We start from the raw sequence: 17869 nt of genomic DNA, 5'->3' as shown, positions 1-17869 counted from the left end.
CAGTGTGCTCTCAGATGGGCATGTCTCTGGGAGGATGGGCGGAGAGGGCCTGGCCAGCATGCTGCATTTAGAACTGATTGTGTGTGTGTCTTATTTTTGCTCTTTCCTCTGACAGTCCGTAATTGAGCAGGTCTCATGGGATAACTGAGTCGCGCCCGCTTCCAAGTCCCCTGTCGTGTAGGTAAACCACTTCTCACTCTGCCCACTACCCGCCCAGGCGGCTCTGCATGCACTGCTCACACCTCCATAGCACACCTCTGTGTAATATCTTCATTCATCCTTCTCCAACACACAGACACACACACACAAAGTCCACGTTGGATCTCAGTAACTGTCCTGGAAATTGGCACTCTAACCTCTTCACAGAGCTGAGCCTACCCAAGGCCTCCCCAGCTTGACAGGAGGGCACAAGCCAGCATGCATACTTTGTGATTTGCACGGCACCAAGTTCATGTCTCCTCTCTTGGAAATAAGTTACAGGGAGATGGCAGATACCCACTGACTCTGGCAAGGAATTTGCTCTGTGGAAGACCTCACCCATCCAGTTAGTAGCAAGGTTGCATGGGAAGATGCCTACATATAGAGCAGACTCCCATTGTGTTGTTCTGCGTGGAACTGATCAATACTGCATGGGTAGAGTCTGAGAAAGTATTTGTTCCTAAGGGCCTGGTGCCCTTACACATGGGGCTGAGTATGACCTGGTTTTTGTTGTTTTTGTCTCTATGTAATACAAAAGCCTGTCTCTCCCAATAGAAGGTAGTAGGGTTGGCCACGTTGAGGTCAATGCTAGGGATGCTGTGTTGACTTTTTTATGCAATATTAACAGCTCAAGGAGTCTGGCTAGCTGTTCCCACTGGTAGTACCCAGGTGTGCTGGTTCATGAGCCCTCCCACTTTCCAGCAAGGGCCATTAGTTTAAGGCTCAGAGGAGACAGGTTTGCCTTAGGGAAGAGTATTGAGAAAGCCCAAGAATTTTAACATTGGCTTTTGTGGGGGGGGGGGGGTTAGGGGTGGGGTTTAAAACAGGGTTTCTCTGTAGCCCTGGCAATCCTGAAGCCACTCTGTAGACCAGCCTGGCCTCAACAACTCACAGATCTGCCTGCCTCTGCCTTCCCAGTGCTGGGATTAAAGGCATGCACCACCACCATCCTATGTCATTGGTTCTTTGAACCAGTCTGGTTTTGTTTTCTTTAGTCTCAAGTTAACCTACATGCAGATGTGGTTTAAGCAAGATTAAAAACTTATTTTAGGGTTTTTCCTAAAACTTTAAAAAAAATATTTTCTTTGGTGAGAGAGAAAGCCTTTCTAGGCTCATTCTTTTTGTATTAGAGACTGTTTTCTCCAGCCTGGGGCTAAACTCAGTTCTTCCCCTTGAGCCCTCAGAGAGCATAGTGGTCACTGTGAATAAGTGAGGCCTGTGGGTCAGAATAAAAAGGATATCCAGGAAGGACATCATGTGGAAAATATGCAGTGGGGTGTACCACCTACATAAGATTTTACACAGACACAGGGCTCAGTAACTGGCTGGTGGTGGTGCTGGGGAACAAGGAATCTCCATTCTAGCTAGATCTCTATAACAAAGACAGCCACAGAGAGAGAGAGCTATTGGAGTGTCTGTGCTTGGCAGGGACACTAGAGTCACACAATGCTAGGGCTCCTCTGTGCTGAGTCACTAGAGCCATGGTAGGTGGGAAAGGCCATTGGGTTGTTAGGAGGTCAGAGGAGACCAAAGAACTGCTTCTCCCATGATTTGTTAGTATTTGCATAGTGATGTGGCTCCATTGTTGTGCTTTTTATCTGACCTCAGAATAGCACATCCCCCCCACTGGGCAAGTGGAAGCCAGCCACGAATGGTGGCAGCATGCCCATGTGGTCTTAGTGCACCTGGAGTCCCCACCAGCCCTGTTAAGAGCTACCTCAGTCAGCTTTCACAGCACATGACCTCTTCTGAGATCCAGAACAGAGAGGATTCTCCTCAGTGTTGTCATGGGCTGGGTGTGGGATGCTGAGTCCTGAAGGCAGTACCTGAGGCCAGAAGGAGGCCAGAGACTTCAGAGAGCTGGCACTGCCCAGGTGTAAGGGATAGTGGGTTTTGCCTGCTCTCTGCTCTGAGAATGGTAATAAGTGCTGTGACTGGGCTTAGACCTGCCATGGAGTTTAGTTGCTATCTAGAGCCATTGTGGCTATCCAGGGCCTGATCCATTTACCGCATGGTAAGCCAAAAGGCCTATGTAACTTCTCTTGGGAGTCTGGCTGCCATGGAACTACCTGAACTCAAGAGGAGGAGCGACTTGAAGGATACCCTGAAGCAGGAATTCACATATATACTTATTCACATACATGTAACTTGTTGGTATACTCATTAAAAGACAATACTCATTAAAAGACAGCCTCAGCTATTTGAGAACCTATCTCAAACAAACAAAAAACTCAGTTATTATGGGGAAGATGGTAAGGGACACAAAACATAGCCCAGATTCTCCTTCATTCCTTGCTTAAAGCTGAGCCTCAACCTCCAGAAACACCCCTGGCTTCCCATTTCCTACTACAACATGCATTCTTGGCCAGATTGAGTCTGACACCAAGGCTGATTGCCAAAAGAGTTGGTACTGAGGAACCAGAGCCAGACCTGGGCATGCTGAAATAGTTCATTGCGAGTTCTCTAAGAACTGGGTTTCTTTTCTCTCACAGAAATGAAAGCTTTGGGAAAGATGTTTAAGGAAAACATAGTAAATATTCTGGTCCTCAGCTAGTAAATGTCCTTTACCTCAAGAAATAATACCAAGAACACAGGAAAGTCTGTGGGCGAGGGGGATTATTAATAGCTATATCTGGTGGCCCCATGGGGGGGTTGTGTGTGTGTGTATGAGTGTAGAATGTTGATAGCTATATCTGTAAATCTGGTGGCCTCAATCAGGGATGCCTGGGGCAGAGCTGTAGAGATATGGCGTCACTAGGGTGTCCTAGAAGAGAGCACCTGTCTTAAATCCATGAGTTCATGAAGACAAAAGAATAATAAAAAGGGAATAAGACATGCATACTCCCTATGCAGGAGAGTGACAGGTGGCCAGGTTTCCAGTTCTCAGCCCAAGTTTTCCATGGTTTGGTCAATCTGAAGAACCAGCCCTAAGGTCAGAGTTGAACTATGTAGACACATGATCTTGTTTCTCTTTATTTTTCCCTTATCTCACCCAAGTAAATTTCCACAGGAGAAAGCAAACTCCAGTAACACTACTTCTCAGGGCCTTCTGCCCTCGCATGCCCACTAATCTCAGGATCCCTCAGCCTCGCACCTGCACCTACTCCTAAAGCCCAACTGCCTCTGCTTCATCAGCACCTAATTGCTTCTTCCTGCTGTCTCCACCAGAGTCTGAAGGAAGGCCTGACGGTGCAGGAACGCTTGAAGCTCTTTGAATCCAGGGACTTGAAGAAAGACTAACTGCATCCTGTCCCACCTGACACATCCTTCCCAGCTGGTGGCAGCACAAGCCAAGTGTGGCTTTCATCTGCATCTGTGCTTTTCACTGTTGCCATCATTAACTGTGGGTATGGATGCATGAGAGACTGCTGTGTGGGGTGTATGCTCCATCCCTTCCCTGTTGATTCCAACTTCTCATTGTCTGTATCACAGCTTTTCCCATGGTATTCTCGGATTAGTCACACTCAAGCAGCAGTGGGGAGGGCTTCCCCACTGACATCTGAGCAGGACCCCTTTGTCCTCCCACCACACTCACTGTCAGTATTAAGGCACAGCAGCCTGTTAATAAGCTAGCCCTGCCTCAGATTATACATGTGGGGACCTGCCATTGGCTCTGCTCTACCACACACAGCTGAGCACCACCCCTGCTGGTTAGAGCAGAACCGCTGAATGTTCTAGTCTGGCTTGGTTGTGGAGGGGCCTTGGATAGTGTCCAGCCTGCCCCCCATTTCCTTTGAACTGAGAGGACAGCATTTTGTATTTGGCCCACTGATGAAGCTTATAACCATATCCCAGATAATCCTGGCAAATCTTTCACAACCTGGAAAATGTTGAAAGCAACCAATCCTATTTTGGTTTTTTATTAAATCTTGCACAAAAGCCCCGGCCCCACTCATTCCTTCCTCCGCTCGTGCCTCCCTTGCTATGATAACCCTGGTCTATTGGTGGCTGGGAATGGTGATCTGCAGCCTGTACCTTCAGGCTTGTCAAGTGTGATGGTCCTTCCCCAGGTCATCTAGAGAGAAACTGCTGGGTTTTAACCTGTCTGAAAAGAAGTTGTCAATGTTGCTTGGGGAAGGGATGAGAGGAGACCTGTTGTCGGGGCTGGTAAGAAGAGCAGCATGTGCTCAGGACTCCGGTCTGAGCTCTGGGAGGTTCCTTTGAGGTGTCTGCTTCTCATGGAGCCATTACAGGGAGCCTGTGCTAACAAGTTTGCTTTTCTAGCTAACTGAACAGGACCTTTCGAACTACCCAAAGCATTCTACATTGTTTCCTTAAAATTTCTGTTCTCATTTTTTAAAAAAATAATCATACTATAAAATGCAGCACACAAAAGAGCCCCATGTCAGATCCCACTGTCCTGAGTCCCAAGTCCCTGGATCGAGTTTCCATTTTGTGTTGAGTGGGTCAGATGGTCTCTGGATACACAAGTTCAACTCATGTATGAATCCCTTCCGTCAGTTCTACAGGAGTTGATGTTCAAGGCCATCCAGTGTCCAGCTGGCCTTGAAATAGACAGGCAAAACCCCAAGATACCTGCTTTATGACATATCCAAGTGCTCTGCTGGCCAACAGACAAGCCCTGGGTACATCCCCTTTGCACATATTGTTAAGTTCCTCACTGGCATATGCTGCTCAGTTACCATTTATGTTTGCAGCATTGGGCAAATCAGATCTGTTGAAAACAAGTTGCTGCTGAAACAGTGTTTTGAGCTCAGAGTGGTCCACACAGTAGCATGTGCGTGGCTGGGATTCAGGAGCTATAGTTTCGTGTTGAGGACCGCTGTTCTCTCTGGTGTGGTTCCTTTGCAACTGTCCTGCTGCCCTTGGGACTCTGTGGCCCTAGTGAAATCATCTTCCTGCCGTGCCACAGAGCCTTCTGAAGATAACAAGCCTACAGGTCAAAAGAACATTTTTTGCTCTACCCTTGGACATGACCTTTGCTAAACACAGTACCTTTGAATCAGAGACAAGGGTTGGGAGATAAACTGTACCTATCTCATCTGCCACTCATGCTCCCACTGAAGGCTCACTTTTGCCATGATAGTTAACACTGCTTTAGGGCTGATTTCATGTATAGGTGTTTGGTGTATTGACCAGATAGATACTGAACTGACACAGTACAAGGATGCCTGGATCATCTCCCACTCTCCAAGCCACTCTGAGCAGTAATGTGAATCAGGGTGCATCTTGAGTTTCTTGGCAGTGACTTCTGGCAGAAGTGAACCAGGAAAGAAGCTGGTCTTCTGTGTCCCTGGTGGCCATGCAGGCCCACTGCAGCATTTTATTTGGCCTGCTGCTGTCCTCTGTCAGTTCCCTTCCCCCAGACTGTGCCAGGCTCACTATTGCCTGACCTCCTTAACAGGCATCCCATTCCCTGGAAAGAAGCTGAAGGTGGTGTCTTCCAGAGAGGAGGCATCAAATGAGTAGAGTTGGTCCGGACATCAGTAGAGGACGATGCTTGCTGAGTTTGGAGTAGTGTAGATCAAGAAGCCTCAAGGCTACTCCCAGCCCAAACATCAATGGCATGCTTTCTCCATTTCATGGTGGGAGCAGCATTAAAATTTATTTCAGAATTTTATTTTTTTGTAAATATACATTTGTAATCTGCCAGCATCTGCAAGCAAACTGCCATTACAGGGAACCTACCTGACATCATTAGACAACTGATGTGAACACATGCTTAAATTACATCCTGCACAGGTGTGGTGCCCAGCAGCTGAGCAGAGAGCATGTTTGTCACATGGGGCTGCAGATTTTCCAGTGTGGTTGTGTCCGCAGAGCCAGGGCCATAATGGGAAGCCCATTGTTTCAGGCATACCAGAAGAGGCCAGGACCTCATGAAGTAGGGAATTCCGGAGGAAAGAAGGCTGGGAATGTGTAAATTCACTGAGAGAAAGCTAAAGTCAGAGTTGACCCTCCACGGGATCCATCAGAACAGTATTGAACTGGGTGTAGTGGTGTATGCCTGTACTTTTGCACTAAGGGCTCCAAGTTCCAGGTCAGTCTGGACTATGTAACAAGGTTCTGACTCAAAATACAGATGGGCTAAGGGTATGTATAGCTTAATAATCAGAACCACCTACCTGCATGTGTAAGGCCTAGGGTTCAACTACAGCACTACAAAAAACACACTTGTGAACTTCAGAACGTGTCAAAAAGGAGCCTGAGAGTTTTAACTAGGAAAAAACTGGTATGAAAGATATTTGATGGGATGTGTACTACTGTTAACTTCCCTACAAAGGGTGCACTGACTTCTACCCTGGAACTACAGAGAACTGAACACACTCCTCATTGCTGGCACTTATCTAGTGCTGAGGGAAGTGGCTGGATACCACATAGCCTGCACTGTTTGTGTGAACCTGCAGGCCTGTCCCACACACCAAGTGGTCTTTCTTCTGACCTCCAACCATACCCTGGCTCCCAAAAACAGGCTGGATAAGCACCCAGAGGTCCCAGCAACCTGACATCAGGGAGAACTCTGGAGTTCCCACTCCTGCCTCCATGTATGTATCCAATGCAAACTGCACACCAAAGTTGGCTGGCAGCTACAGGCAGTCTCAGCCCCCAAATACACAAGCACACCCAGTCCCCAAATTGCTGGTGGAGGGGACAGTTTCCTTCCAGCTGACTGGCCTGCACCTTGCAAAGCATTATAGACTACCAGTGCAGGGATGCATACAGCCTTTCCCAAGGGAGCACTCAGCCTTTCCTATATATCAGCACGTAACATTAAGTGTTTCTGAGACATGATACAGAGATTTCAGTGCCACGGTTGTTTTTTAAAACATCTTGTCTAGACATCCCTTTAGTGGGTGTGTAGGGCAGTGTTGGGTTCAGTGCAAACCACACTCAGACATCAGAAGACCATGAGTTAGTGAGATATGGTAGCTCACACATTCAATCCAGCACTTGGGAGGCAAAGACAAGCTAAGTTTAAGGCCAGCCTGGTCTACATAATGAGTTCCAGAAGAGTCAGGGTTACACAATGAAACCCTATCTAAAAATAACCCCAACAGAGTATACCTGACCCACACTTGTAGCAAGCCCTTAACAGTGCCCTGGTTCTTACCAAAAGTTCTCAGAGACTCCAGTAGTGTCACTCAAGGAAAACCAGGACTAGATGAGGCACTTTTGGCACCCAGCCTTCAGGTTTCTTAGTGTTTTTGTTAGGGGAACTGGCTGGGGTCATAAGTCTGAGTGCCTAGCTTCTGATAGAACTGCAGGGCTGGGCTATGCAGGAGCAGCCTGGTCACCAGTTTCTATCTAGCTGCCTGGCTCTGTGTGTGTGTGTGTGAGAGAGAGAGAGAGAGAGAGAGAGAGAGAGAGAGGAGAGAGAGAGAGAGAGAGAGAGAGAGAGAGAGAGAGAGAGAGAGAGAGAGAGAGAGAGAGAGAGAGAGAGAGGAGACGAGCCCTGGAGTCCAGGAAGCCCCCTGGTTATATTTCTGTGACACTGGTAAGGAGCGAGAGTTTAAAAACTGGACAGTTCAGAACTGAAGGACTTCAGGGCCTCTCCAGTTTCTGTGGGTCACAGGTGGGCCTGGCACAGCTTCCATGGCCACCATCATTTGCTGTAAGAGGTGCAATTATAAGAATCCTAGCTGACACAGCCCACTCCGGCTTGCCAGTCAAAATGCCCTTGGCTCATTTCTGCTTTAGAAGTTAGTCGTACCACACATCTAATTTTATTTTAGCTAGGAATAGATCATAAAGAACACTAAACTCAGTATTAGTTTCTATCACAAACTTCAATTTAAATGGATTTTAAATCACTGTAAGCTTTACCTTTGGTTTTAATACCAGGATTCAAAACCAGTTCTGTGGTACTTAACCAGTGTGGCTTTCTGTAGGTGTGCTGTGTACCATATATTGTAAGCATCGCAGTCATAGTGGCTCCTTGACAATCAGAACTCTAGGTGACCTCCCACTACAGCTGCTTGATTGGGGCTGGGGTGCATGTCTGCGAACAGAGCACCACACAGGGCCACTTCGCAGCAATCACAGGCTTGTGCCATCTCACCTGGTATTGAGTTTCTGTTCTGATACAATTTGGTTGCCAGACTAAATATTCTGTGTAGAAGAAAATGGAGCCTCACTGAGCCAGAGAGGCTGTGAGTACAGCTGTCCAGAACCAGCTTAGGCCTCAGTGTATGTGCACAGGGCGTGGTCTTCCTCCATATAAAGTATCCCCTAACTCAAACTTCTTATGGTCCAGTATGAGGTGTTCACTACAACTGAAATGTTAATTTGTAGAAATATTTATTCCTTTGTGTGACAAGCTAGAGTCCTTGGCTGTAGCTAACCATTTTTATTGTGTAAATACTGCTTGATTTTACATGAACTGTATCATAATAAACTATTTTTGCATTGCCCTCTGCATGCATATGGGTGCTGACTCAGCCGGGTGAGGACCAGAACACCTAAGGTCCTGAGTCATAAGCTTACTAGTATCCCAGAATGGGCTGGTCATCTAAGTTTTATCACTTGCTGCTTTCCTTTTACAGTTTCTCAGAATATTTTTGTTTTCAGGATATTTACATTAGATATCACATTTTCACACATAAGTCACAATATTTTATGTCTAGTCTAAGGTACTTTGCCTTGGTAAAGAAACTTCAGGGGTTAAAATAAGGAAAAAAAGTCCGGTGAGAGTTCCTTTATTAATCAAGGTACTAGAACTGTAGTATTAGATAGAGCTCTCGTGTTTTGTTTTGTGGTGCTGGAGCTGAAACCCAGGGCCTCAAAAATGCTGGACAATCCCTCTACCGCATGAGCCCTGGAGTTAGAGCTCAGGCTGGCCTCATCTTCAGTTCACTGAGCACCAGTGTGCAACACTACATCCAGCCCATCCTACATGGATTTACTGTCAATATAATTATGCCTATGTTTTTTAAAGTATCATAATCTAAAATAGACAACACAAAATTTAACAAAACAGTGTTCGCTAACTATAGTATATTCTTGATGTTTGCTGTATCTTCTTTAGTATACTTAGACTAATAAATCAGGCCAAACAGAATGGCAGCCAACCTGATATTCTGATGTAAGAGGATTCAGAGTTTGAGGCTAACCTGGGCTACACAGAAAGACCCTATCTGTCCCCATAATGACCCTTCAAAAGGTTACGATAATAACTGGGGTGGTTTTTTTTTTTTCAATATTGTTTCAGACTTTATTTAAAAAGTATATGAAACTGACTGGAAATACAAAAAAAGTTTCTATACCAATTAGAAATCAACTTTAGTTTGTTATAAAACAGTAAAAGAAAGATATAAGAAGACATAAAAGAATAAATATTTTTAGTATGTTATTGCATTTGTTTAGGGACTTTTCAATGGCTTTTTGCCCATTAAAAACTATAAGAAATTGTACACCAAAAAGCTTTGGGGAACTAGCCTGATATGTAAGTCCAATTTAAAATTAGTTGGCAAGCTGATCACTCTTTCATGATTAAAATTTTAAAAAGAGCTGGGGGGGGGGCTTTAATCCCAAGCACTTGAGAGGCAGAGGCAGGTGGATCTCTGAGTTCAAGGCCAGCCTGGTCTACAAAGTGAGTTCCAGAAGAAACAAAAGAAAACCAACAACAGAAAAGAATCTCCCACCCACCAAACTGATCACAGTAATAAAAGACTGACATTTCCCTAGCATCGGATCCCACTGCAGACATGGGATCCCACTGCAGACATGGGATCTAGCCCAGGCAATTCATGAAGAAAAAAGGCACTCTGACTGAAAGGAGAAGGAAAACTGCTCCTTTTAGATGACACCTGTCTGTGGGGGGGGTCTCCTAAACCTGGTTGAATATTAACATATCAAAGAGGATTCTGGCCAGCTCCCTGCCCCCATCACTCAGTACCTATGGCTCCTCCCAGCACTTCTCAATCTGCTTCCCAAGGGTTGGGTTTCCACTTCCCTTCTCCCAGCCTCACCCCTATATCTCAGCCATTTTGGTTACTCTGGTCTTGGTCTCTAGGTCAGTGGCTCGTCATGTTTAGTCTGCTGGTCATGTTCAGCCTGGACTCCCCTCTGCCTGCCTTCAGACCTACAATAAAAATATTCTCCAAACTTAAGGAGTAGTCATGGCCTCTCAGTTTTTCATTCAGTTAACACTACGAAAAAGAAAGTTGGGATGCAGGGCTCAGTTGTGTGTCTACACAGTTCTGAAGACTGAAATAATTAAGCAATTTCATTTACAGTAACATGAGTAATAAATCATACTCAAATTACAAACATTGATATAAGATACTCCCGCCCAAAAAAAGAAAAAAACTAGATATAAAAGACTTAAAACTATCAACATTAAAAGGTCAAAAATTCTTCAAAAGACAGGAAAAAACAAAACAAAAATTTCTAGACTACCAAAGGACCAAAGTTCTGTAGAAAACATTAAGACAAAATGCAAGCCTCAAGAGTATTGAACAGCCCTGAGCACTACCAATAAATTTAGCCCAAAGATGGAAAAAGAGGAAAAGGAGAAACAAATATAGTTCATGCTAAGTACTACTGTTAATCCCAACTCATCTCAGTCCCTTTTCCAGATTGGTCATCCATACCCCCTCGCAGGCTGGAAGCCATTTCTTAACTTTCCTAAGGTGTTTTTCTTTCACTTGTGATTCCAAGAACGTGGCTACCTTCTATTAGGAGTTATGTCATTTTGCTGATGTGTAATTACTTTTGTGTCTCCTTGGCTACCCAATAAATTTGTGAGTGAACAGAAAACCTAAAAGCATCAAGAGAAATTAAAGGTATCCACACTCGTGGGTCAGAAAATTCAAAATGGTAACCCCAACTTAATCTACAGGCCAACATAATCCCTGTCAAAATCCTAGATGCTTTTACCAGAAATTGGTGTGTTCATTTTAAGATTCACATGGAGATGTAAGACTAAGACTATATTGGAAACAGAGGATTCATGTTGCCAGTTCTCAGAACCTACTGCTGTTCTTACTGATCTAGACCGCTGCGCTGCTGTTCCACACTCAAACAATGCAGAACCCATACATAAAGTGAATGGTCAGTTGATTTTCATTCAGCAAAGGTTTTAATACCATTTCTTAGGGGAAGATCATCTTAAAATGGAACTGAGACGAATGAGACACCCACATGTACTATGCCCTACCCTATAACACCCAAAGTAGGTGTGATAGTACATATATGTAATCCCAGTGCTTAGAGAATGTAGGCAGGGGCTGGAGCGATGGCTCAGAGGTTAAGAGCACTGCTGCTCTTCCAAAGGTCCTGAGTTCAATTCCCAGCAACCACATGGTGGCTCCCAACCATCTGTAATGAGATCTGGTGCCCTCCTCTGGTCTGCAGACAGAACACTGTATGTATAATAAATAAATCTTTAGGGGAAAAAAAAAGTTGAGGCAGGAATATAAGGCCAGCCTTAGGGCTATACTGAGTTTGTGGCCAGCCTGGTCTACATGGACAGTCTCAAATCAAGCAAAAGAAAAGTGTATGAAGTAATATCTCTTCATAACTGCAGATAACTCAGCAAAGCTATTTATATTTAGCCCCTGACAGCCACATGCTGCCACGTGGATACCAGCCTTCTCTGGAAGGGATGGAGATAGGACTCAGGGAAGACACACACCATCAGGCAGATGACAAAGAGGAACAGGCTAGGAAATATGCTTCTAATTTTGGAGGTGTGGAAATAGTACCAGAGAGGAGCTAACCAGGAGGTGGCTGTTGCTCTCCCAAGGACTCCTATCCTCATCACAGGTGTCCAAACAGCTGTATACTACCCTACAATGTTTTAAGAGTATGCAGTAGGCTAAGGCAGACAAGTAACAGTTCATATTCTAAAGTAATATTTATTGAATATGCCAAAGTTCAAGGTCCCCAATGGCACTGTCACTCAAAGGACATTTTGTTATCTTCCCCCACCCCCCACCTGAGCACACAATTAGGAACTCACAAGCTCCAGAAGGCAAGGAACTTCTTCAACATAACTACTTCTGAGTATTATACTTTACAGTTTCTGTTCACTCTTGTGGAAAATCAACATCAAGTGTACTTGTCTAACACTAAGTAAAAGGTAACATTAAAAAGGGTGAAAAAAGCTGGGAATGGTGGCACATGCCTATAGTCCCAGTACCTGAGGCCCAATCAGGCAGATTTCTCTGAGTTGAAGACCAGTAAGGGCTATGGTGAGACCTTATCGTCTCACCTCTTTCCCCACAAAAAAACAAGGAAACACTTGTATTGAGCAATATCTGCTGCTAATGGTTCCATGAGCTAAAGGACACGATCCACTCAGACTGACATTAAGGGGCCACATGGAGCTTGTCATGCACACAAGCATGAACAATGACAAAACTAGCTCTTATGTCACTTGAGCTATTTGCATATAGAAAATGTAGAAAATGACACAAATGCATATGAGAAACTTATTCCTCTGACTCCCTGGGAATGCCTACCCGAGGGCTGAGATCACAGCCTGGGCAGTTCTTATTACCTCCAGTACTCCTGGTCGTCAACTCCTGATCATGACAGCAAATAGCCCTGAGTCCACAGATGCTGGAGACGAGGGCGCTTCTCAGTCCACAGTTTGCTCTTATGTTAAGGGGTATGAAAAATTAGAAGCAAAGCCTGGAAACAACTTCAGGCATAGCCAATTGGTGGTGCTCACCTGTGACTAACTGCAAGGAGGCAGGCCAGCTGCAGAGAGTCAATACCATCAGACATGTCTAGTGATGCCCAGAAGCCACTTAAAGAGGATGGCCTGTCTATCTAGGCAACTACTGCTATGGACAGCCTACAGCTCACACTGTCGCCTCCTCCCTGACTTCTGATGGCAATACAAGGACAGGAAGACTTTATCAGCCTAGTGCATCCAGGACTACAAGCTGGAAGACCGAGAAAGACAGAGCAGGGTCAATGCCCTCGCTGCTTTTGAGGGAAAAAGCTGTACTTGGTGGGGTCGAATTCTTCCCAGATGCGCTCAAACTCCTCCAGGAACAGCCGCACATACTCTGTGTCCTCCATAATCAGAACATTCTCACGGTTATTCTGGATGGCCTGTGTGGTCCAATTGAGGGAGCCAGTGATGAGCACCTTCTTGTCAACGATGGCAAACTTATGGTGCATGTAGCCAAGGTCCTGGTCATGCCGTACCTGTATACCTGTGGAGCCAAGGCAGCCTTAATTATGCCCACAGAGGTGCAGCTACCCCCAAGCCTGCTGGTGTCCTCTGCCAACTACTACAGGGTGGCACTGAGATGACAGGAAGAAGGCAGGTCTGTCATCCATGTCAGCACCCTGAAAGCAAGAACTCTGGGTGACACCAAACACCTCTGGGGAACAACCCACCCACTCACACTGCCCCACTAAGCCTAAGTCTAAATACTACCTCAGAATCCTTCAGAGAAAGAGTCAAACATGTGACATACCCTTGCCTTTCTTGTCAGTCACTGGAGGACAGAAGCCTAGGCAGGAGAGGAGTGCTTTGGCTGGCCAACTTGAATCACACCTCCCAGGGTGCCTCACTAGCTGAATGGAAGCAGCTGTGCCACATCCGAACCTGCTATCCTCACCACAGTTCAGGCTTTGGCTTCTTACTTTTGAGGGTATATTGTTTGGCAGGAATGCTGGGATGAGACCCAGAACTTCACATGCTGGGTAGGTGATCTACCGGTCTCTCCTTCACTCCCATCTCTGCCCCCACTCCACCCATCTGCTATCACAGCAAAGTCTGGCAGCAGCCACCTCACCACAGACCACAGAGGACCTCTTCCTTGCTTTAGTCAATCCCCAGCAGCTACTTCATGACTTGGGGACATCATGCTGTCCCTGGATGCCTCTCCAGCAGTCACGGTGCCTCTGCAGCTATCCTCGCCACCTCACTTCCTATATTTGCAAAGTTTTCCAGACCTTTCTCACTTATGTTTCCCCACAAGTACCGGGCTGAACCAAATGCTGACAGATGGTGCACTTGTTGATGGAACAATCTGGAACTCACTCAGCTGTGGCCAGATCATCAGTAGAAGTTCCATTTGTGATGGCAGTTTGGTTCTTATTTTATGACTCTCCCAAAATCTGAATACCGTGACATCGTCCATGCCCGATGTCTACTTGCTCACCCACCAAAATGATGAACTGACTGGAGACGGCTCTGCCAGTAAGGAAGGCGGGAGTAGCTGTCACTGACCCGCCCTGGGTGATAAACACGGCAGTGGTGTCTGAAGCAGACCGGGTTTCTACACTCTCCCAGGGAAGGCGGAGGGCAGGCTTAGTGCAAGGAAAACTCAAGAGCAACGTAAAGCCTCAACATTCCTAGGGCTTCCCAAACCTCTCATCACTGTGGCAGGATGCTCAGGCTAGCCGGATTGGGGTGGGGATGGGGGGGGGGGGGCACTGACTCGTGGGTAAAGGAGGGATCTAGCAGTCAAAGTTTGCATTCCTGCAGAGTTCACCACTTAAAAGAGGGCAAACCGGGGTCGGGGTCACAGGAGGATGGAGATCGCCACCTGTTTCCGGGACAGAGCTGCAGGCTGGCCAGACACACCTGTGGGCCCAGAGGCGCTAGATCAGCCGCCACACTGTAGGGTCCACTTCCCAGGGAAACTCAATAATCAACACTAGCCACTGGTCACTCCTAATTCCCCTGTGGTCCACGCAGATGCTTCTGCGTGGGTCCCTCACTGTTAACTGGGTTCAAACTTCTTTACGCTTTACCCTCCACGCCTTCCTTCGCCTGTCAGCCGGCAACCGTCTCAGAAACTGACTGAATCTATACACATGCCTCCTCCGAGGCCAGAGCCAAGGAACAAGTGGGAATTCCCGCACACCTTACTCTCGTGGACAGCACAGTCACGGAACGGAACGTTCTATAAGCCTGGGCCCCTCGGCCCGCTCACCCGCGCCTGCCTGCCTCCACCTTCTCCCTGTAAAGCTGGGGCGTCAAATAAGTCCCCCAGCCACCTCAGCCCCTCCTCTGGCGTGCACCTTCGGCAGCGGTTTACCTGCCTTGCGCAGCAGGCCGATCTGCGAACCGTTGAGGGCCATGTAGTCGCAGTCGGTGATGACCCGCACGCGCACCCCGCGCTGGTGCAGCAGCTGCACGGCGCGCCCCAGCTGCGGGCTGGAGAAGGCGAAGAGGCAGAGCTCCAGACTGGAGCGGGCGGCCAGCAGCGCGCGCAGCAAGCGGCTCAGCGAGCTCTCGCTGTGAGGGAGGCTGCACGGGCAGCCCGAGGAGGGCCCGGGGGGCAAGCCTGGGCTCTGCAGGAGGGCCTCGGTGCAAGTCACCTGCGACGGGAAGAAGAGCACCTCGCGCCGTGGCCGCCGCCCGGCCAGCAGCCAACGCAGCAGCCACGGCAGCGCCTCTAGGGCCAGCGCGACACCCGCGCCGGCCGCGACCACCAACCGCCAACTCGAGCGACCCATGGCCGCCACCTCAGAGGTCCGCGGCTAAACCAGGCGCTCGTGCGCGCCCGCTACACACTAGCCCGGCCCCGCCTCCAACCCCCGGCGGGCCACGCCCCCTGCGCTGGACCGCCCCCAGCCAGGGGCTGGGCTAGCTCCTAGCTCCTGGGCTATCCTCTGTACTCCCACCCTTCTCAGCGTTGAATGCTTTAGGCACGCGCACTCGGGACTTGACTAACAGCTGTGTACCAGGGACCACAGGCTAGAACCATGGTCCAAGCCACCAAGCCAGCTACACACTGCAAGCTCCCCGCACCCACTTCTGCTGCGACCTTGCTCTGCACCTGTGCCCAGGGCTGACAATTCCCTTGACTGGAGGTACTCTCAGGGCTCAACTTCCCTGTCGCTGACCAACAGGCCCCCTAAATGGACCATAAAGAACAACAGGTAGATCAACTCAAGACCCTTAAAACGGTGTAACGATAATGGTAATCAACTCTGCTTGGACCAGCGGAAGATCTAAACCAGGATGAGAAAGAGAGGGAGGGAGGGAGGGAGGGAGGGAGGGAGGGAGGGAGGGAGAGGGAAGGGAGAAGGGAAAAAGGGGGAGGGGGAGGGGGAATGAGGGGAAGGGGAGAGGTGAAGAGAGAGAGAAAGAGTGGACTGGAGAGATGGCTCAGCAGTTAAGCTGCTCTTCCAAAGAACCTGAATTCCATTCCCAGCAACCACATGGTGACTCACAACCATCTATAATGGGATCTAGTGCCCTCTTCTAGCGTGCAGGCATATAGGCAGACAAAACACTGTATATATAATAAATAAATAAATAAATAAATAAATAAATAAATAAATAAATAAATAAATAAAATAATAAAACAAGAGTGGTGGAACAGTCCAAAACTTCAGGGACTTCCTCGCCATGAGAGTTTGTACAGTGATGTTATCCTCTCCCTGGTGAACTTTTCAATTTGGAAGAACTTAGGCCCCTACACAGATTCTTGCATCTTATATACCTACTTAAACTGTTGAATTCTGGGTAAAATGGGTTTCTGAGAAACGTGCCAACTAAAAGTTCCCACCCTGGAGGAGGCACAGGGAAGAGGACAACAGAGAGGAAAATCCTTTTTTTCCATTTTTTAAAAAATTTTTGGGCTGGAGAGATGGCTCAGAGGTTAAGAGCACTGCCTGCTCTTCCAAAGGTCCTGAGTTCAATTCCCAGCAACCACATGGTGGCTCACAACCATCTGTAATGAGGTCTGGTGCCCTCTTCTGGCCTGCAGGCATACACGCAGACAGAATATTGTATACATAATTAATACATAAATAAATAAATATTTTTAAAAATTTATTGATTTTTATTGAGCTCTACCAATTGAGTTCACCAGCTCTACATTTTTCTCTGCTCCCCTCCCTGCCTCAGAGAGAGGGGGTCTTGAACTGACAACTCCCCAGCACCTGCTGTGTTTCACGGGGGTGGGGGTGGCGCTTAGGTCACCCTCGGGTCCTTCAGCTAGGGACTGGCCTCCCAGGGAACACACCAGGCTTTCTTGCAAAGATCCATAGTGGCACTGCCCAGAAAGTTGCCCAGGAGCCGGAGGGAATGATGCTCAGAAACAGAGGAAGGTTGGAGGCTTGGGCTGCTCAGGGACTCCTGTGAGAACCGCTCCTGTGTTCAGCCTAAGGATGCCCATTGTGACATACATGACCCACTTCTGCCCCAGGAGATGGTCCAGAACCATCCCAGTAGCCATGAGACTGGAGGAGGGCTGGAGATAGAAGCTCTACTGGGTCCTAAGGCTTGCAGTTTCAACTGGGTCTCTAAGCCTGCTTCCCCTGAGATAAGATGGTCTTTCTATTTTGGGGGTTCCTTTGCGTTATGCCTATGGTCTGCCTTTGTTTGTGCCCCACTTGTATTTCTGGTTTCTAGTTCTGAAGACATGGGCAAAGTAAGGAAGAAACAAGCCGATACCAACATTTTCTGAGTGACCTTAGATGGCAGGGTTTTCATAGTTTCCTTTTGGATGGCGTCTAAGTTACAGGTACCTACATCACTTGCTACTTGATATCCTTTCCAGTTTATTAATATATAAACATGTATATATGTATATACACTAGTTAGCTTGCTGGCAGTGGTGGCCCACGCCTTTAATCCCAGCACTCAGGAGGCAGATCTTTGTGAGTTCAAGGCCAGCCATCCAGAGTGGGTTCCAGGACAGCCAAGGCTAAAAACAGAGAAACCCTGTCTCGAAAAACTGAGAAAAAAAAAAAACTCTCCTAAAATAATTTCAGGGGTGCCTCTTAA

General features: G+C 47.4%; 2 protein-coding genes across 4 annotated transcripts in view; one reads left to right on the top strand and one right to left on the bottom strand.

Annotated features, from left to right (window-relative positions):
- The window catches only part of LOC119811120 (myosin phosphatase Rho interacting protein), a 136708-nt gene extending 128138 nt beyond the window's left edge, over positions 1-8570 (top strand). For 2 of the 3 annotated variants that reach the window (XM_038324694.1, XM_038324692.1), the window contains one exon: positions 3367-8570. In XM_038324694.1, the coding sequence (XP_038180622.1) occupies positions 3367-3438 (72 nt within the window). In that variant the 3' untranslated portion in view covers positions 3439-8570. Of the gene's footprint in view, positions 1-115; positions 178-3366 lie in introns of all 3 variants that reach the window. The other variant, XM_038324693.1, reaches the window with a different exon arrangement.
- Positions 8571-12050: 3480 nt separating this feature from the next.
- Pld6 (phospholipase D family member 6) lies at positions 12051-15588 on the bottom strand. Its single transcript, XM_038328116.1, has 2 exons — positions 15168-15588; positions 12051-13328 (listed from the first exon to the last, which is right to left on the bottom strand). The coding sequence occupies exons 1-2, from the start codon at positions 15586-15588 to the stop codon at positions 13081-13083; spliced, it is 669 nt and encodes a 222-aa protein (XP_038184044.1). The 3' UTR covers positions 12051-13080.
- Between the last annotated feature and the right edge of the window lie 2281 nt (positions 15589-17869).

Source organism: Arvicola amphibius, chromosome 4 (assembly GCF_903992535.2).
Source record: "Arvicola amphibius chromosome 4, mArvAmp1.2, whole genome shotgun sequence".
Classification (NCBI taxonomy): domain Eukaryota; kingdom Metazoa; phylum Chordata; class Mammalia; order Rodentia; family Cricetidae; genus Arvicola; species Arvicola amphibius.
This window is presented reverse-complemented; position numbering and strand designations above follow the sequence as displayed.